This window comes from Heterodontus francisci, chromosome 9 (assembly GCF_036365525.1).
Source record: "Heterodontus francisci isolate sHetFra1 chromosome 9, sHetFra1.hap1, whole genome shotgun sequence".
NCBI lineage: Eukaryota > Metazoa > Chordata > Chondrichthyes > Heterodontiformes > Heterodontidae > Heterodontus > Heterodontus francisci.
Window position 1 is genome coordinate 34,276,032 of NC_090379.1, and position 21,570 is coordinate 34,297,601.

Sequence of the window (21,570 nt, forward strand, 5' to 3'; positions counted from 1 at the left end):
CTCCTTATGTTTATTCTACTAGGATTTCAATAAGTAACTATGGCTGCAATGTTTAACTGAAAATTATACTTCTAATATATTTCAAATGATCACAGCCATGATGGGTGGTAAGGATACTACAATTGATCTCAGTGTCCCTGGGTTCCAAAGGGAAATTCTGCCAAGGTTCTCAATATTGCTGGTTATCAAGGGACATCTACTGAAAGCTCACATGTTTAGATATAGGATGAGGGTAAGATGTGATACCTCTCAGTCAAATAAATCTCCCAACACTCAACATCAAGGATTGCTTGAATGAGTTACAGGAAGGCTCCCTGCACGGATTCTCAGTTTGAACAAGAACTAGGGATGAATTTGCAACAAGGAAATTTAAAAGAGGAATTTTATAAACAATTTAATTATTTTTTCTTGGGTTTCAAAACTGAGTTACAACTTGTCAATAAACATAAACTCAAAATAACAATTTTAGCCTCTACAAATGCAATGTAACTGTTTACCAAAGCTGTTCACAATACCAGTATGTTGATGAGTTCTGCATTTATAACTTCACTAAAACATGATAACCAACCTCAACAGCTTTATAATAATGTATAAAGCAGGTAAATAACCAATTTCTCACACCAAAATACAACCTTGTACTATCAAAAAACATTTAAAAAGTTAAAACAGTTGCCAGCTCGTATCAATTGAAAACCACCCATTCATTCAGCTTTGTCATTTTTTTCTTTGCTATACAATAGGTTAAGCTAGTTTTTCCACAGACTAATGGCTTGAATTTTGAGCTGCTTTAATTTACAGTTGCTGTGTTATAATCATGTAATCAGGTGAAATAAGTCTTGCAAACCCATTTTGTGAACTGGCGAGTTGTACTGCAGGTAATCAGCAAAAAAAAATTTGTAGAGTGGGAACTGGTGAATAGAGAACATATTCTTGCATTTAACAGAACAGTTCAACAGAAGTAAAACACACAACAGCCATCTGACTTTTCAAATTTCTCCCAGTAGAGTTGAAGAAGGAAACCAAACACAAGTTATGAACAAATCTATTCTAGCTAGAAAAAGCTGTCCAGTTTTTTTACGTCACAAATGTTTTCCAACTTAATGACGATCTAGGAAACTCCAGGGGAGTAAAATCCATAGTTTTTCATGAGTATTCCATGTGCTATTACACAATTGCATACTGTTCATATAAAAGGTTCCGTATTTTATAATAATCTTCACACAAACATCCTTCCAGTCCAATGCGCCCTGTCTCAGTCTGAAAATAGAAAGAGCAACAAGAATTTAAAGGTAGATCAACCCCCTTTTCAGAAGTGATGTTATTAATAAGTTGTAGTAGGATTTGGAATTTAAACACAGGTCTTTATTTACTGCAAAGGCAAGTTGGGTGGAACAATTCATTAGACTCACCATTTGAAAGTTTCTTACTAAATCTCCTAAACTAATAAAATATTGGATATATAATATAGCTGTTCTGGTTTTGCTGTATATCAGTACATGGAGTTGAATAAATGTATTTTTAAAAAGTTATTTGACAGTGTCTTAAATATGTTTTATTTTATGGTATTTCATATAGAAATGACGTGTCATGAATGTCAGTCTGCAACTGAAAGGCAGCCCTTTTACACCTGGATTTCGTACTTTGCAAATAATGCCATAAAACAGAACTGTATAGAAATGGGAAATCAGAACCTTTGTCTATCACTAAAGAGCAGTATGCCTTTTTTTTTAACCTGAGACACAAGAAACTACAGAAATGAATAGTAAGATCACCTTACTAGACAGAAATACTCATCTTGATGCATAAATGATTGTGACAATGGGTTTTTCAGCTCTCCAACATAAGACAAAGAAAATATATCGCAAAAAGAACAAAGTGCTTAAATTACATTTTTGCTTACAACTAATTTTATTCAAGAATGGCATTAGAAATATAAACCCTTGAACTGTTCCCTGACTGTTCAGATTGTGACAAACCAAAGGAAAACTATTTTCTACTCTAATATGGGAATATATTATTGAGTAAAACACTCAAATCTTGCTGGTCAGATATCTGAACACTGCTGCAGTACATGACTTCTAACTAAAAATACTCACTCTTCGAACAGCCACCAAATTGTTGCAGACCAGCACACCTCCAACAAATTCTGCCTGAATACCTTCCCGCAAAAGAACTTGTTTAAAATCAGATAACCGTGGCTCATTAATGAAGACTGCTTGATGACCAGGAACCTTAAAATTGGATTAAAAAAATTCAATTAAAATCACTAAGTGCTGTTTTGCATATTTATGGCTGTCCTATTCAATAAATTAAAACTTCACATGATTAGTACAACAAATGTGATGACTTAAAGGGATGAGTCAGTAATAATTTGGAAAGCACACACATCTCTAGGACTGATGCCAGAAAGCAATAGTTTTTTTTACAAATTAAATCTGTAGTTGAATGATATGGATCAGACATGGTGATCCTACAGAAAGAAAACACAGCAATCTACTTCTTGATGGTTTTGTCACTGACCACTGCAACTTTTTCTATTTAACGGGGATTACCAGAGCAGAATTCTGTCAATTTATATTTCTTGTATATTAAATGCATCATTATGCTGATTAACAGTAACCAGAGGACATGAAGCTGTAGTGACTTGGACTGTTAATAAAGAAACAATGGGAAATCAATCTATACCTTTTCACAGCATGGTGATAGATGGTTCCAGAGTGAAGTACTCTAGAGGTCGGCCATCAAGTGTTCTGATGAAAGGTCATCAACATGAAATATTAGCCTTATGTTTCTTTCTCCACAGATGCTGTCTGACCCACTGAGTGTTTCCAACAGTTTCTGTTGCTATTCCAGAAGATCAGTTACTTTAGCTTTAGGAGAATGGGGATTTGATTTATTTTTGATATTTATTCTCATAATGTGGGTGATGCAAGCAGGACATGTATTGTCTATCCTTAGCTGCTCTGAGGTAATGATAATGATCAATCCTCATTATGATACTGCTCCTATGACATTACGTGGGGAAATCAAAGGTTTTAACCCAGTGACAATGAAGATGCCAGCAGTATGCATCCAAGTTAGGATAGCGTGTAACTTCAAAAGGAATTTGCGAGTGATGGTATTCTCATAGCGTTGATGCTTTTTTCCTTTCAGGTGGTAGAGGTGGTGGGGGATGGGAGCTGCTGTCAAAGTAGGTTTGACAAATTGCTGCAATACATCTTGCAGACAGTACATACTAGCCACAGTGCGCTGATGGTAGTCAGAGTTGCTAATGAATTAAGTGACAATTAAGGGACAATTAAAGAAACTGCTTTGTCCGAGATGACGTTGATCTTCTTGAATGTTGGTGTGGCCATATCCATCCAGATAAGCAGTGAGGATTCCATCACATCTTTGGCTTAAGCTTTGTAGCCAGATGTTGATGTGGTTGGTCCAGTTAAACTTCTGGTCCATGGAAACCTCAGGACTCTGAAGTTCAGGAGGAGGTGTCTGGGTCATTTCTTGTTGAAGATGGTCAGAGTGAGGCTTTTATGTGCGGTGACTATTACCTGGCACTTGTCAGCCAAGCCTGCATGCTATTCAGATCCTGCTGCAGACTGACATGGCTGCTCCATTACCAGTTGTTGTGAATGGAGCTAAACACAGTAGACTCATCAGCAAAGAGGCCAACTTGACCATATGGCACAGAGACGCAGATTGAACTGTATACAGTTATGCCAAGGATGCTGCCCTGAGGAACGCTGGTGTAGATGTCCCGGGGTTGCGATGATTAGCCTCTAACCACCATGCTGATCTTCCTGTGTGTCGCTATGCTGCCAGCCACTGCAGTTTCCCAGTGACCTCAGTTTTGCTAGGGCTCATTGGTGCTTAAGTAGTTGAGCGTTACCTTGATATCAAGGGCAGTCACTCTCACTTCTCCTCTAGCGTTCAGCTCTTGTCGAGATCAAGGCTGTGATGGGGTTCAGAGCCGAAAGGTTCCAGCAGAGCCCAAACTAAGCATCAGCAAGCAGATTATTGGTGACAAATGTTGCTTGATTACTGTTGCATCATTTCTATCACTTTCCTAATGTTTGGATGGAGGCTGAAGGTAATTGGCTAAGTTAAAAGCCCTTAAATAAAGCCTTTACCAGAGAAAGGCATGGCCGGTTAACTTAGGAATAGCTAGCTTGAAAGTGACTTTTCACCTAGAACAACTGCAAAGTTACACTTTTGTCATTTTTTATAGTACGAGCAGTATTCAAAAATAGACAATTCTCACTGCAAAAACTCTATTCGGTTCATTCATATGTGTTATGTAGAATAAATCAGTTTGTTGGTTTACAATTGTGGCTTAGTTCATTTGGAGGGCTTTTCAGGCCACCTCTGTGAAGATAGGAGAATGCTTATGGCTGCAACTGAAAGATCACAGTATCCTGTACATGCAACAATGGTTCTTACAGTCAAGTAAAACTATCATTTAACTAAATATTGGACAGTAAAGGTGCACATGGGATCATAGATGGCATTATGTCGTTACATGAGCGAACACCACTGATCAGACACAATATCTAATAAAAACCATAAAATTAGCAAAAGCACTCTAGCAACTTTACTATTTTTAGAGGTATGAATGTTTACAACTCTATTAGTCCCAGCAATGCTGTTGGTCCTGATGGCAAAACAAGCAGTTATTTATAATACCAATTTTTTTAGATCATCCTCATAGCCACTACTAACCATCTTTTGACATTTACTTTTCAAAATGATTAAGAAATTTAGAATTTATTATTTGATTCCCATGGAATATAAAAAGAAAACACTGAATTCAACAATTTAGAAACAAAGGGCTGAAATTTATACTTGGCGGGCGAAAACAATGGGGGCGGGCCACATGTGGCAGAGCAGCCGCAATATTTAAATAGTTGCAGCGGGCTGCACACCCACCCGCCCCACCCCCGATGACGTGGAGCGGGCGGGCTGTCCGTCCCTGGCAATGGCATCAGCTGACTGTGCGCAGGCACTGACACCATTTTTAAAGGGCTTCAAGCCCTACCGTTCCACTTCAATATTTAAAGAAACACTTAATAAAAAAAACACATTTATTTTGCCCACCCACCCAACCACCAATAACTATTAAATTAATTACTTGCCCTCTCACCCCCAAAACACATCCCTTGTCCACCTGACCTTCCCCACCCCACCCCCAAAGTACATAAACTTTAAACTATAACTCTTCCCCACCATCCCCTACACCAATGAATTTACTTTGACCCTGTTCCCCACCCCCCCATCCCCGCACTGAGAAACTTACCTCCTCCCCACCAGTGTTCCGCCCTGGTTCCCCAGACAGGGATCCAAAGGCTCGGGAGTGCCGGCCAGCGGCACGAAGATCGCACCGGGACAGATGCTGGGAGCGTAACGGTAAATAATTCAGTGATTTTAATTTAAATATTTAAATGGGGATCCCATCACCAAGCAGCAGGGGGACGTCGCCACGAGGCCTCACCGCCACCAGCAATATCGGGCTGGGCCCTTTTGCAGTCGGGGTGCGTGGCGGCCCTCTCCCAGATCCACTTTCTGGCCCCCCACCACTGTCACTGGGTGGTCTGTAAAATTCAGCCCAAAGTGTTTTTCACAACAATGGTTGGAACCAACAGCAAAGCACTTTCATAGAATCAGGATCAAACATTTACTGACTGCATCACAAGGAACATATTTTTCTTTTGAATGGGTCATACTAAGTTGCTTTCCTCTTACTATTAAAATGAATCCTTCTGTACATCAATTAAGCAATTTACTGGTGTTTTAAACAGTAAATTTGTACCATCATACATTAAGTATTTAATTGAAACACAAATTAAATACAAGCAAGAAATAATTGCTGTATAAAATATGGTTTAAAGAGATGCACGCTAAAAAAAAGACTAATATGTTGACTTCATCAACAGTTTTTTTTGTCCCAGAAAAGAACCGTAAAATTTATTTCAACAGTTACGGTTTCTGGCAAGGGCAACAGCTGAACAATAATTAGACTTGTAAATTTTAATTAATTTTAGGTTTCAGTCATATCACCAACCATCAAATTTCACAGACTCGGTTTACAAGCTTTAATCCATTGTGCCCAGTCACTCAACTCAATTACATGCTGAAGAGGAGAAAAAACATAGATAAGCCAATAATATGCTCTCAACATCAAAGTCTTTCTACAAGTAACAAGTCTTGACGCCTAATTTCAAATAATGCAAGTCATTCTCTTTCAAGTCAAGCAACTGAACTGCACTTCAAAATTAGTTTTTTTTCCACCTCAGATATTTTAGCCATATATGGGAATCAAGTAAAGCCCATTTATTTCAATTCCTAGTTTATTCGTATCAATTACTGACTTGTAACTGTCAAGTGTGAAAAACCTAAATTTGGTTTATAATGAAATCTGTGATTTCCAAAGTTTAATGATTATAGATATGTATACTGAAAAGATAAACTTGGTTTAATTTTAAATAAGATACTTCTTTAGCCCCATTATTAAGTATTTTACCTATCCCCAGACTTCTGTTGACTGGTAGATACTTTTACATGGTCTGTGCAAGAGGAAGCTAGAACATATATTACAATCCAGAATAACAATAATGTAACATTTATCTTGAAACAGAAGTTGGATGAAGAATGGAACGACAATGGTACTAAAATATCAACATACAAAGCTTATAAAAAAATATATATTTTTTAACCATTAAGACTCATTAACATTATAGGACTTTAATAAATCCCAATGTTTACGAAGTCAAATCAACCTTAGTTATGGTCTGATCAGCAGGGAAAAGAATATATGCAATCGACAGATGCACCTTCCAAACCCGCAATCTCTACCACCTAGAACAAGGGCAGCAGGCGCATAGAAACACCAACCCCAGCAAATTCATCCCCAAGTCATAAACCAACCTGACTTGGAAATGTATCGTTGTTCCTTCATCGTCGCTGGATCAAAATCCTGGAACTCTATACCTAACAGCACTGTGGTAATACCTTCACCACAGACTGCAGCAGTTCAAGGCAGCAGCTCACCACTACCATCTCAAAAGCAATTAGGGATGAGCAATAAATACTGGCCTTGCCAGTGATGCCCACATCCCACGAACGAATAAAAACAAATGTCTCAAATTCATTTCCATACCTCATTTGGTGACAATGGTTCCAGCGTGGGAATTACATCAAGGTCTTCACTCGCCTCTTTCTCATCAACATCGAAGAGGCTCTTCATCGCTTTTTGCTGAGCTGCAACTTGCTCAGAGCTAAGTGTAGATGAGGGAGCATCAACCTGCATTTCCCCTTCTTCATCCTCTCTTAATTCGCCCTCTTCCAGAATGACCCCAGTATCTACCTTTGACACCCTCATGTCCAAAACACCATCTATCCAGGCTAACTCTGCATCCCTTGCTTTACAGAACTGAAGAGAACTGACTAAAGAATCCTTTAGTCTAACCTGTGAGAATGAAATATCCAAATATTAGGAAATTATAGGATGATAGAGCACAGAAGGGCATTCAGCCCATCATGTCTGTGCTGGTTATGCTAAAGATAAATACAACAGTTTTACCAATAAGCAACTAGGCATAAGAAACTACAATATTTTGATACACAATATAAAATTTACAAATGAAATAGGTGTTTAACCTTTATTGATATAAAAGTGAAAGATGACATTACTGGAATTTAAATTAATCAAAACATTCATGAACATTTTCAATTTTCTTTTTTACTGAAGTTCTTTTAGAGTTTACTTCTGACTTTTTTTGGATGCTTTTCTCATTAATAATTTAAGACAAATTTTTACAACATATCAAAATACTGAGCAATAATCCAATTGTTTGTTTATTTCATGCTTTTATTTATGGTTAATGTGTCCATCACTTTAACACAATTTTAACCTTTGAATAAATCTAATTTCCGTGCCAATGACCTGTTGGATTTAATCTCAACTGCTAAGCATTTTACTATTTATGCCGCTGTAATTTGCTTTGAAAATATCAAAATAAAAGTAAAATACTGCGGATGCTAGAAATCTGAAATAAAAACAAGAAATGCTGGAAATACTCAGCAGGTCTGGCAATTTGTGGAGAGAGAAGCAGAGTTAACGTTTCAGGTCAGTGACCCTTCTTCAGAACTAGCAAATATTAAAAATGTAAAAGGTTATAAGCAAGTAAAGCGGGGGTGGAGCAAGAGATAACAAAGGAGAAGGTGTAAATAGGACAAGGTCACAGAATAGCTGACCAGAAAGTCATGCAGCAAAGGCAAACAATATGTTAATGATGTGGTGAAAGACAAAGCGTTAGTACAGATAGGGTGTTAATGGACTGAAAATTGAACAGCCGCAAGTACAAACATGAAAAAAAAAGTGGGTAAACAAACTGAACAAACTAAGATTAAATTAAATTAAATAAACACAAAAAAAAAATTTAAAAAAGGAAAAAGAAAAAAATAACTAAAAATAAAAGTAAAATGGGGGGCCCGTCATGCTCTGAAGTTATTGAACTCAATGTTCAGTCCGGCAGGCTGTAATGTGCCTAATCAGTAAATGAGATCTATCGGTAAATATCAAACTTTGGCTTCAGATGAAATCAATTTGCTGAAATATGTAGGGCTTCCAGCAGAGTTCCAAAGAATTGAGGCTACTGCCATAATAGGATGTTAAATTTGTAAATCCTGTTCATTCAAGTGCTGTTTGAAGCAGCAGATTAGCAGCAATTCCTATCTCATCAGAGAATCTTATACCAAGTTATCTTTCAAAAAGTATGAAGATACAATCAACCACTCAGGATTACCTACTTTTGATCAAATGTTTTAAAGCAGCAGTATGTTGAAAAAGCTATGAGGTTCTGCTGCATTAATTAGTTATGGCTTTTGGGAAACTGCTGCTGAACTCAAGCCACTGTATTGTGACTTCTAATTTTTAAAAAATATTTTAGAGAAAGAAAGAACTTGTTCTTGTTTAGCTCCCCCTTGACATCATTGGAAGGTTCCAAAGCAATTCATAGCCAGATAAGTTATTCTTTAAAGAGTAGTCATTGTTTTTATGAAGGCAAGCGTGGCAGCCAAGTAACACACAGTATGTTCCCAAGAACTGTAATTAATGAATGGCTAGTTAAGCTATTTTTGGTAATATTGGCCAAGGGATAAATGATGGCCAGGACACTAGGAGAATACCCTGCTCCTCTTTGAGTAACACCAAAGGATCTTCTAGTCCCACCAACACAAGGAAATGGGATCTTGTTTTCATAGAATCATAGAATATCTACAGCATAGAAGATGTCCATTCGGCCCATCGTGTCTTGGCCAGCTCTCTGCAACAGCAATTCACCTAGTCCCACTCCCCACCTTTACCCCATAGCCCTGCAAATTTTTTTCTCTTCAGATAACTGTCCAGTTCTCTTTTGAAAGCTTCAAGTGAATCTGCCTCCACCACACTCTCAGGCAGATCATTCCAGATCCTAACTGCTCGCTACGTAACAAAGTTTTGCCTCATGGAAGCCCTGGTTCTTTTGCAATAAACATAAATCGGTGTACTCTGATACTCAATCCTTCGGACAACGAGAACAGTTTCTCCCTATCTACTCTATCCAGACCCAGCATGATTTTGAAAACCTCTATCAAATCTCCTCTTAATCTTCTCTTCTCCAAGAAGAACAGCCCCAGCTTCTCCAACCTATCCATGTAACTGAAGTTCCTCATCTCTGGAACCATTCTCGTAAATCTCTTCTGCACCCTCTCTAATGCCTTAACATACTTCCTAAAGTGTGGTGCCCAGAACAGGACACAGTACTTCAGTTGAGGCGAAACCAGTGTTTCATACTAGTTTATCATAGCTTCCTTGTTCTTGTACTCTGCCCCTATTTATAAATCCCAGGATCCCATGTGCTTTATTAACTGCTTTCTCAACCTGTCTTCAACAATTTGTGCACACAATCCTCCAGGTCCCTCAGCTCCTGCACCCCTCTTTAGAACTGTACCCTTTATTTTATGCTACCTTTCCTTGTTCTTCTGACCAAAATGAATCACTTCACACTTTTCTGCATTAACTCTCATCTGCCACTTGTCCGTTCATTCCACCAGCCTGTCTATGCCCTCTTGAAGTTTATCACTATCCTCCTCACAGTTCACAATGTTTTGTGTCATCTGCAAATTTTGAAATTGTGCCCTGCATGCCCAAGTCTAGGTCATTAATATATATCAAGGACAGCAGGGGTCCTAGCACCAACCCTTGGGGAACCCCACTATATACCTTCCTCCAGTCTGAAAAACAACTGTTCACCTCTACTCTCTGTTTCCTGTCATTCAGCCAATTTTGTATCCAGGCTGCTACTGTCCTTTTTATTCCATAGGCTCTATAGGCTCTAACTTTGCTGACAAGCCTGTTATGTGACACTTTATCAAATGCTTTTTGAAAGTCCATGTACACTACATCAACCACATTTCCCTCCTCTACCCTCTCCGTTACGACATCAAAAATCTCAAGCAAGGTAGTTAAACATGATTTGCCTTCAACAAATCCATGTTCACTTTCCTTAACTAATCCACATTTGTTGAAATGACTGTTAATTTTTCCCTGAATTATTGTTTCTAACCATTTTAACAGTAATCACAATGTAGGATGAAGTATACAAGAAGAAATATTGGATGCTTCTGATAAAGGGACGACAATAATCATGGGTGATTTTAATCTACATATAAACTGAAAAAATCAGATTGGCAATAGTAGCCTGGATGATGAGTTCATAGAATGCTTTTGAGATAGTTTCTTAGAGCATCATGTTCTGGAACCAACCAGAGAGCAGGTTATATTAGACTTGGTATTATGTAATGTGACAGGTTTAATTAATGACCTGAGTAAAGGCACCTCTGGGTAGCCGCAACCACAATATGATTGAATTTTACATCCAGTTTGAAAGAGAGAAGAGCGGGTCTAAGACTAGCATTTTAAACTTAAATGAGGGCAACTATGTTGGCATGAAAGTTGAGCTAGCTGAAGTGAATTGGGTTACTAGGCTAGGAGACAGATCAATACAGAAGCAGTGGCAGACATTTAAGGGGATATGTCAGAATACTCAGAGTAAGTATGTTCCAACTATAAAGAAAAATTCTAAGGGGAGGACCCACCATCCACAACTAAAGAAGTTAAGGAAAGCATCAAACTTAAGGAAAAAGCATACTAATTTGCAAAGATGAATGGCAGGTCATATGATTGGTCAGAATATAAACAGCAGCAGAGAATGACTAAAAGATTAATCAGGAGAAAGAAATTACAGTATGAGAGGAAGCTAGCTAGAAATGTAAAACAGATAGCAAGAGTTTCTTCAGGTATTTAAAAAGGAAAAGAGTAAGCAAAATGAGTGTTGGTCCTTTATAGAGTGAGAATGGGGAATTAATAGTAGATAATAATAAGGAAATGGCAGATGAAATGAACAAATATTTTGCTTCAGTCTTCACTATAGAGGATACAAAAAACATTCCAGTAATAGCTGTAAAATCAGGAGGTGGAGAGAAAAGAGGAACTTGGTGAAATTACAATCACCAGGGAAATGGTACTGAGCAAACTGATTGAGCTGCGGACTGACAAGTCCCCGGGTCCTGATGGGCTTCATCCTAGGGTCTTAAAAGAGGTGTCTAATGAGGTAGTAGGTGTGATGGTGTTAATTTTTCAAAATTCGCTGGATTCTGGAAAGGTTCCATCAGACTGGAAAGTAGCAAATATAACCCCTCTATTGAAGAAGGGGGGAGGCAGAAAACAGGTAACTATAGGCCATTTAGCTTGACGTCTGTCGTGGGGAAGGTGTTAGAATCGATCATTAAGGAGGCGATAGCTGGGCACTTAGAAAAACACAAGGTAATCGTGAATAATCAGCATGGCTTTGTGAAAGGGAAATCATGTTTAACCAATTTATAGGAGTAACATGCGCTGAGGATAAAGGGGAGCCCGTTGTACTTGGATTTCCAGAAGGCATTTGACAATGTGCCACATAAAAGGTTATTGCGCAAAGTAGGAGCTCATGGTGTAAGGGGTAACATATTAGCATGAATAGAAGATTGGCTGGCTGGCAGAAAACAGAGAGTATGCATAAATGGGTCCTTTTCTGATTGACAGGATGTGATGAGTGGAATCCCACAGCAGTCTGTGCTGGGGCCTCAACTATTTACAATTTATATCAATGGCTTAGATGAGGGATGCGATGGCATGGTAGCTAAATTTGCAGAAGACTCAAAGATAGATAGGAATGTATGTTGCGAAGAGGACATAAGGAGGTTGCAGACCGATACAGATAGGTTGAGTCAGCAAAAATCTGGCAGATGGAGTATAATGTGGGAAAATGTGAAGTTGTTCACTTTGGCAGGAAGAATAAAAAAGCAAAGTATTACTTAAATGGAGAACGACTGCAGATTTTCGAGGTGCAGAGGGATCTAGGTGTTCTAGCGCATGAGTCACAAAAGGTTAGTATGCAGGTACAGCAAGTAATAAAGAAGGCTAATGGAATGCTATCCTTTATTACGAGAGAAATTGAAAATAAAAGTAAGGATGTGATGCTTCAGTTATACAGGGCATTGGTGAAACCACATCTCGAATACTGTATGTTGTTTCGGTCCCCTTACTTAAGGGGGGATGTAAATGCGTAGGAGGTGGTTTACTAGATACCTGGAAGGAGCAGGTTGTCTTATGAGGAAAAGGTGCACAGACTGGGTTTATTTTCACAAGAGTTTAGAAGATTGAGGGGAGATTTGATTGAAGTTTATAAGATCCTGTACGATCTTGACAAGGTGGATGTGGAAAGGATGTTTCCTCTTGTGGGTGAGTCCAGAACTACGGGGGCACTGTTTTAAAATTAGGGTTCGTCCTTTTAGGACAGAGATGAGGAGAAATCTTTTCTCAGAGGGTTGTGCAACTTTGGAATTCTCTGCCTCAGAAGATGGTGGAGGCGGGGTCATTGAATATTTTTAAGGCGGAGATAGATAGATTCTTGTTAGGCAAGGGAATCAAAGGTTATCGGGGGTGTGGAATTCGAGACACAAACAGATCTTATTGAATGGCGGAGCAGGCTCAAGGGGCTGAATGGCCTTCTTCTGCTCCTAATTCGTATGTTTTCCCACCACCAAGGTTAAATGGACTGGCCTGTCATTGATGGGCTTGTCCTTGCACCCTTTTTTGAACAAGTGTCTAACATTTACAATTCTCCAGTCCACTGGCACCACCCCTGTACCTAAGGAGGATTGGAAGATTGTGGCCAGTGCCTCCGCAATTTCCACCCTTGCCTCTCTCAGTATCCTTGGATGCATCTCATCTGGTTCTGGTGACTTATCAACCTTAAGAACAGCCAGCCTATCTCGTACTTCCTCTTTAGCAATTTTTAGCCCATCTAGCACCTCAACTAACTCCTCTTTCACCATGACTTGGACAGCATCTTCTTCCTTAGTAAAGACAGATGCAAAGTACTCATTTAGTACCTCAGCCATGTCCCCTAACTACATGCATAAATCCCTTTTTAGGTCTCGAATTGGCCCCATTCTTCCTTTTACCATGCTTTTGCTATTTATATGCCTATAGAAGATTTTTGGATTCCCTTTTATGTTAGCTGCTAGTCTCTTCTGACAGTGTCTCTTTGCTTCTCTTATTTGCTTTTTCAATTACCCTCTGAACCTTTTACATTCAGCCTGGTTCTCAAATGTACTCAAATGTATTATCCACCTGACATCTGTCATATGCACCCCTTTGGTTTAACATTGCATCTGAAAGACAGCACCTTTAGTAATGCAGAACTCATTCAGTACTGCCACATAGTTGTCAGCCCATCATGTACTAAACTCCTAGACTAGGGATTGAACCCAGCACTTAACTTTTAAGTGTCAGTTTTGAGTCATTAGCATTCAGTATCATTTGAAATTAGGTTAAAGACAGCCTTCTAATCGCCAGCAAATACTATATTACTCTTCAAGTTGTACTACCTGGTAGATATGAGTCTCACTAGTAGCATCTATTGTTTCTTGAAGCTTTGGTGTGTAAATTTTAATGTCCTTTCCACCAAATGCTTTGCATGATTCAGCAAGATCTTGGCTGGACTCCGGAGGTCCATGAACAATAATCAACTGCCGGGGTTTCATCTGATTAATAATTTTTTTAATAGAGTCACCATCTGAGCGTCCTTCATAATCAATATATGTCACTCTGGCTCTGTAAGAAAAAGCAAATTATTTGAAGAACTGTTACATTTCATCTTAGTGGAAGAAAAATAAGCAGATTTTCTGTCCACAAGGCTTATCGCCTTCAAACATTAAGAAATGGTCTTACTAACCTGATTTCTATGGTTTCTAATGCTGAGATACATTTTGTTGGAACATCAGACAGATCCTGATCCATAGGCTCCTCACCATTACTCAGACCAGAATCAAGTTTGCTCTTTTCTTCTTCTGCTGCCTGAAGTTCTGGAACCAAGAAATCCTCAGCTCTGAAATAAAGGAGCCGCAATAAACACCAATAAGGAAGCACAGAAGAAGGAAGATCAATTTTGGATTTCACATCTGTTTACATATGTATCAAACAGAATGCCAAAATGAAGGTTTTTTGAAAATAAAGTCTCTACAGGGAAGAGAAGTCAGTTGTCTAAATTCAATGAGAAATATGGCAGATTTCAATTAAGCTTGTTTAACCAATCACTGACCTTGGACAAGATCAATACTTGTTCAGTTCCAACGGGGCCCCAAGGAGGAATTGTCATTCTCTGAACAACACAGTAGATTTATTGCTTCATGTGTAAAAGATCACTTCATTAAAATAAAGGGTGAAGGGCCAAGAATAGTTGTCTTAGAAGATGTTCTTCCTGTTAACTCTTTTCTTTTAGGTCTCCCTGCACTATACATCTGGACAAGCAAGCCTTTTACAAAGTATTTTTAAAACCAGGCAACTTATTTTTATATAGCACATTTAACATAGAAAAACATCCTAAGGCACTTCACAGAAGCATAATCAGATAAAAATGGATAAAGAGACAGTGAGATGTTGGGAAGGGTAACTAAAATCTTGATTAAAATGGTTGGAGAAGGCTGGTGTGGTCGACTGTGTCAAAGGCTGCACATGGGTCAAGAAGGAATTGAGGTAGCATATCTGAGTCATAAATCACAGAAAATGTAATTGAGACTTTGATTAGGGTAATTTCAATGCTACAACAGGGACAGAAACCTGACTGGAGACGTTCAAACATGGAATTGCAGGAAAGACGGATGCATATTCAACGACTTTGGAGAGGCAAAAGAGATTGGAGATGGGACTGTAGTTTGCAAGGACAAGGAGGATCAAGGATGGGATTTTGAGGAGGGGTAATAACACCTGAGGAAAGAGAACAATTTCCATTCTCAGTTAGCATGGGAGCCAGGAAAGGAAATTCGACGGTCAACAGTTTAGTCAGAATGAGGACAAGAAAGCAAGAGATGGGTCTCATTGACAGGATTAACTCAGAGAAGGCATGAGCAGAAAAGAAACTAGAGAAAGGCATGGATTCAGGGTAAGGGCAGGGGGAAATCTGGAAAAACATGGTTTGCGGCATGCGGCAGAGGAAGCTGAACCATTGCTCTCGATATCAATGATTAAATTAACTTTACAATTAAACGGCTATAATGATATCGATGACAATTTTAAAAACTATAGTAGAAATAGCATGTCTTATTAAATGACATTAGATGCTTTGTCCCATGTAAAAATCTACACCACCTGTCAAATATAGAGTACAATTGCTGGTAAAGTTCAGTACCTCACATCCATACAGAGACAAGTAAATTCAACCAATTTGATGACACTACGCACGATATGATATCGCATTTAATTCATTTCTTATCTATGGTCAGAACTATTGAGTTTTCAGCAGATTTTGCAGATGAGCGTTATGTTTGTCTGTCCAATCCACTTATTTTAAAATGCATAAAAATTTTAAAAATATAAAACATTTCATCACCCAACAGTTAGTCTCCAGATCCACAATGACCCCTTGCCCCCACCTCCATCATGTTCATTGTTTTAAGTGGAGAAATGTACAGGAGGGTGTGGAAATAATGTCAAATCAGGGAACCTAGACTGAGGGAAGATGCATTATGATTTTGCACCCAACTTCAATCATGGCATAAAGGTAAACACTCAAGGATAAGGAGGAAGCCAGTCAAATTTTGCTTACTTTAAAAACTGCACAAACCACAACTACTGATGATTTTGCATTTTTCAGCTAATAGTTTGCTATAAATCAGATATATTCATATAGCTTTCATTAAAAAAAACTGCTCATCCACAATTTTGCTGAAACAGAATGTCACAGTCATTCAGGACCACTGTGAGTGTTGAAGGGATTTCAAGCTGTGTGCACTTGCTACACTGTCAATTTGCTATTGCTGAATGCAAGAAAAAAAGCTAAAATTTTGCAATATAAAGCTGAATACCTTGAATATATTTAGCGGTTAGAGTTTAATTCCACTTGTTACAAGTTTTCTGCTGTAAATGAACACCTTTGCAGAAATATATAGAACAGTAGAATAGCACAAAGCATCAGTAATATGGGGACGGATTTTGTCGGGGCTCCAGGGGACGCGATGGCGGACAGGAAAAGCGTTAGGGGGGGTCAACCTTGTCCCGGCATTAGGGGGAGCCCCAACCACATTTTCTGCCAATATAGCACCTGATGAGCTGTCGTCGGGGCTCCCACCCTTTAAGGGATGAGAGCCCGCCTCCAAGAGCTACCAGCCAATTGGAGGGCTGGCAGCTTCAGTCCCAGCAGCACCACTGGGAGTGGTGGCCATTGCTGGGACTGCAACCAGCTGCAAAACACATCGATTGCAAGCTGTCGGGTTGGGGGTTGCTGGGACCAGTCAGTCGGCAGGGGAGGGGGGGGGGGAATGGGTGGAGGGGGATAGGGCACCATTACCATTGGGGGGCCCCTCTGTGGGCCACAGAGTGCCCCCTCCAACCCGGAGCCCGCAGGGTTCACCAGATATGCTGCTGCCAATGTAGGGGAGGGCCCGCCTGCCACTGGTAAGATGCCAGCAGCAGCAGGAAAAGGCCCTTAATTGGCCACTTAAGTGGCACAATTGGCTTCTGGGCAGGAGGGCCATCCTCCATCTTTCCCGCTGCTAGCAAAATGCCATGGCGATGGGAAGGTGATGGGTACGCCACATCCACCCCCCCCTCCCCTCCACCCCAACACTTTCCAGCCCACTCTTACAGCCCCCATAATGTTCAGTCCATAATATGAGAAGCAGAAAGAAAGGGTATAAAATTAGAATACTTTTTTGGGTCGCAGTTACAATTCCTACTTCTTTGGTTTTAATGACTGATATCTCAGGGAGACAAATATAACAATAAACTGGCCAAACATTAATATGATGACATAATCAGAGACTCATTGTAGACAGCAATGGTAAAATGATCTTTAAGAATCTAACAGATAAAAATAAATAGCACCATGTCCCAGCACAGATGATCTGTCCACAAAAAGCTTATCGATCATGTTCATTGTATATAAAGTAATGCTAGAGGAACAATTATACACAAAGTATCTCACATCACTTGAAAATTTATGATGAGGCCTTATTTTCTGAAAGCTGTCCTCAAAACAAAGCAGCTCTTCCAAGATTTGCACAGTTGATGCTGTATTTGTAAAACCTTGTGTTTTCTCATTCACATTTGATATGTTATTGCCAGTGCATTAGCCCAGGAAACTATTATTCAGGCCAGATTTAGTTGACAAGAGCCATTTGTCATCAAAGCCTGAAAACATGACACAGATGAATGGATGATTCCTGTCAAAATTAAAAGGAGGCAAAGCAAGTTAATAACAATGTGGCATTTAAATAGTTTTCTGGCAATTCTGCCCATGAAATTATGAGGGAGGTCCAGCGCTTTATGCTTCCTGACTACTACAGGTCCAGATTCTGAGTTACCTTGGAACTGCAAAAGATTTTTTTGAAAGAATCATTGTGTAAGAAATTAAACAATGGAAGGTAGCACTAAAATTGCAAATCAAATTTCCACAAAGTACAAATTTGAGATCAGCAACATTTAGTGAATAATAGGAATATATATTAAGGTGCAGGTCCATCTCTTTGAATGCTTGATTTTGGCGGTCAGCAAAATTTTAACAGCTTGATACAGCTTCCATAATTCTGTAGTTCAGGAATAATCTGCATTCAAATAACTCCAAAAATAGAATGTTTATGAAAATGTCCTGAATGCACTAAATTGGTGAATGATGTGCTGTATTGTAAAACAAAACGGGGATATAGTGCCATCATGTGGTTAAGAATGACAAAATATTTCATAGCACTAAAACTAGAAGGAAAGATGCTATCCGCATCCCGAGAATGAATAAACAAAAAAGTACCTCAGGATAATAAAAGCACAAAGTGCTAGAAATACTCAGGTCAGGCAGCATCTATAGAGAGAGAATGTGATGAAAGGTTTTGACCTGAACATTAATACTGTTTGTCGCTCCACAGATACTGCCTGATCTACTGAGTATTTCCAGCATTTTCTGTTTTTATTTCAGATTTCCAGCATCTGCAGTATTTTGCTTTTGTAGAAGTACCTCAGGATGTTTCTTTACAGTAGAAGTATTATATAAATATAAGTTGTTTTTGACTCAAGAAATTCATAGCAACTTGACTTGTTTGCAAATACATTAAATGGCTTTTGAACTTTGAACAAAAGTTTACCAAAAGCTGTTTATGAAGAGAATGGCCCATTTAGGGTTAGGTCTATTTGATATACCTTATTATTTCTCCATATTCATCCCACTTTACTCTCTCTTCAGTGGCGGGGAACATGGGGTATGATTTTTTAGCCTGTTTGAAGAAACTTCCTTTGCGGCTGCTCTCGCTTTTCATCATGAGATCGTGTTTGGTTTTTCCAGTCAGTGGTTGGTCCAGGTCTTCTTCAACATCACTCTCATCACTGGAGTCAACATCTCGCCTGCAAGAAAAACATAATCATGGGCACTATTAATTTAGTTCCAAACAAAGAAATGTACTGTAATGAGTATAGCTTATGTACTGAGTGTAATGAGTATATCACACCGACACAATGGCCTTTTGTTCAAAGAGTGAAATTTAGAAACTCTACTTAGACTTTAAACGTGCAGTTTAGTGCAACTATTTCATTGTGTAGTTATCCTGTGCAAAGTCTTACTTTGATCAAACTTTAACCCCTGTATCTGTTAATGATTAGAAAAATTCACACATCATATAAAGCAGTTTGAATTTTTTTTCAAGTAATACAAAAAGTAATAACGTTCAGCAGCACCCCATTCTGTTCACATTATCATGTTATGTTACATAACAGTGACAGCATTACCTACTGGTGCATTATCGCTGGAATTCATAACTTAACATATAACAGATAGTTTCTGTACTTTTAGAACAATGCAAAGATCATGAATGGAAGGCCAGGCTTCAAAAATGGAGGTGTAATTGGCTATATATTGAAGCTTTTCTTGGCTAACTTGGGAGCAGGGAACAACCTGCAGAACTTACTCTGAAGTGATTAAATGAGGTAGAGGTCATAACATGGTCTGTGGAAACAATGGGATGAATTTTACCAGCCCCTCGACGTCGCAGGTCGTGGCGGGGGGCCAGTGAAATTCTGCAGGGAGAGGCCGCCTCGACCCCCGACGTTGAGAAGGGCCCACCACATATTATAGGCGGCAGAGGACACTCGATGCGGCCCCCTGCTGCCTGGTGGCGGGCCCTTCGTCTGCATATTTAAATTAACATTAATAATATTTAAATAAACTTACCTGCAGGCAGCGGCCTCCCCATGCCAATTTTACGGCCGTCGTTTGTGCTTTGCACGCCTTCGGAATTCCATATGGAGTTCCGAAGCGAGACCCTGGTGGGGAGGGGGCAGGAATAAAATTTTCAGGGCCGGGGAGCGGGGAAATCAATTTTCATTGGTTGTGTGAATGGAGGGAAGGGGTTGAAGGGCAAATCCTTGAAGGTTGTGGGGGGGGAGTTCGGGTTAGGAATAAAGTGTTTTTTGTCAATGAGGGCCAATTGAAAGCTCATTGGGGGGGTTGGGGAAGGGCTTCCATAACGTAAGTATTTAATAAAAATTGGCAATAATGTTCCTTTATAAATTTAAATCTGTTTTAAGGGCTTAAAGCCTTTTAAAAATGGCGTCAGCACCTGCGCAGTGGCGTCGGACGGTGTTGCCGGGGCCCGGCAGCTGCCCCCTCTATGTGATCGGGGGCGGCCGCTCCGCCCCCTCCATTTAAATGAGCCCCCACACATAATATCGCGGGGGCTGAGGGATGGCGCATCCACGCAGGAGGCACACCGCCAGAGTGTGCCGCCGCGACCTCAGGCGCACTTGTAAAATTCAGCCCAATGGATTTGACAGTGCAAATGGATTTTTTGCATTCACATTCACATTTTATCTTTCTATCACAAAGTTCAGCCATGTAATAAAGAGAATTTGAAATTTATGTAATACATGTAATAACACATCCAGGGCTGAATTTTATGAGCGCGTCACAAATCGCGGTGGCGCACTCTGATTTTGCTGTTCTTCCCACGCAGTTGCCCCGTCGCTGAGCCCCCGCAATATTTCGTGCTGGGGACTCATTTAAACGGAGGGAGCGGAGCAGCCACACCATCCCTGGCAATGGCATCTGGCACCACCGCGCAGGCGCCATTTTTAAAGGGCTTCAAGCCCTTGGAAGAAATTTTAATTTTTAAAGTTATGTCATGTTGCATTGTTGGTAAAAATTTAAATAAACGCTGGAGGCCATTTCCCCCCCCTCCCCCCCCCACCCCAATCTTTGTTTTTGGGCCTATATCACCAAAATTAACTTTATTCCCAACCCACCTCATAACATTTGCCCTTCAACCCCTTCCCACCACCCCCACAGCCAGTACAAAGTGTTTTCCTTGCTCCCTCCAAAACCCGCACTGATAATCTCACTGCTCCCCCCTCCCCACCAGCGTCACACCTCGGAATTCCGAATGGACTTCCAAAGGCGCAGGAGTTCTGGCCGGCAGGCGGAATATTGGCGTGGGATGCCCGCTGGGACAAAGCAAGTTAACTTGCAGCTTTTTAACTTACTTTTAATATTAAAATGAAGGGGAGGGGGCTGCACCGAGGCCTCACCATAGCTGGTAAATTGTGGCGGAAATGCCCACCCGCCACGATCTCAGACACTGGAAGGTCAGTAAAATTCAGCCCCCAAAGTTTGATGATTAGTTTCTGAGTAATTTTCAGTGTCAAACTCAATGAAAAGAGGAATTGCCAGCCTTTGAGAAGTGAAGATACCCAGACATCATGAACGTTAATGAACAACTTTTCAATGTGAATTATATAACCAGATCACATGTTTACAAAGTAGCAAGACAAAATTTGCACCACAATGTTTCAGGGACAATGATCCCCTTTTAACGGTCTAATATGCGAATGTAACTCCTTTATTCAAAAAGAGAGGGAGACAGAAAGCAGGGAACTACAGGCCAGTTAGCTTAACATCTGTCTTAGGGAAAATGTTCGAAGCTATTCTTAAAGACGTTACAGCAGGACACCTAGAAAAA

At 39.7% G+C, this 21,570-nt stretch overlaps 1 protein-coding gene across 1 annotated transcript in view; it reads right to left on the minus strand.

Moving 5' to 3' along the window:
* Positions 1-368: 368 nt before the first annotated feature.
* The window catches only part of cpsf2 (cleavage and polyadenylation specific factor 2), a 41,253-nt gene continuing 20,051 nt past the window's right edge, over positions 369-21,570 (minus strand). The window contains exons 10-15 of the mRNA XM_068038761.1: positions 18,764-18,964; positions 14,313-14,465; positions 13,966-14,191; positions 7,151-7,459; positions 2,097-2,231; positions 369-1,257 (exon numbers count right to left, since the gene is read on the minus strand). Of these exons, the coding sequence (XP_067894862.1) occupies positions 1,165-1,257; positions 2,097-2,231; positions 7,151-7,459; positions 13,966-14,191; positions 14,313-14,465; positions 18,764-18,964 (1,117 nt within the window). The 3' untranslated portion in view covers positions 369-1,164. The remainder of the gene's footprint in view (positions 1,258-2,096; positions 2,232-7,150; positions 7,460-13,965; positions 14,192-14,312; positions 14,466-18,763; positions 18,965-21,570) is intronic.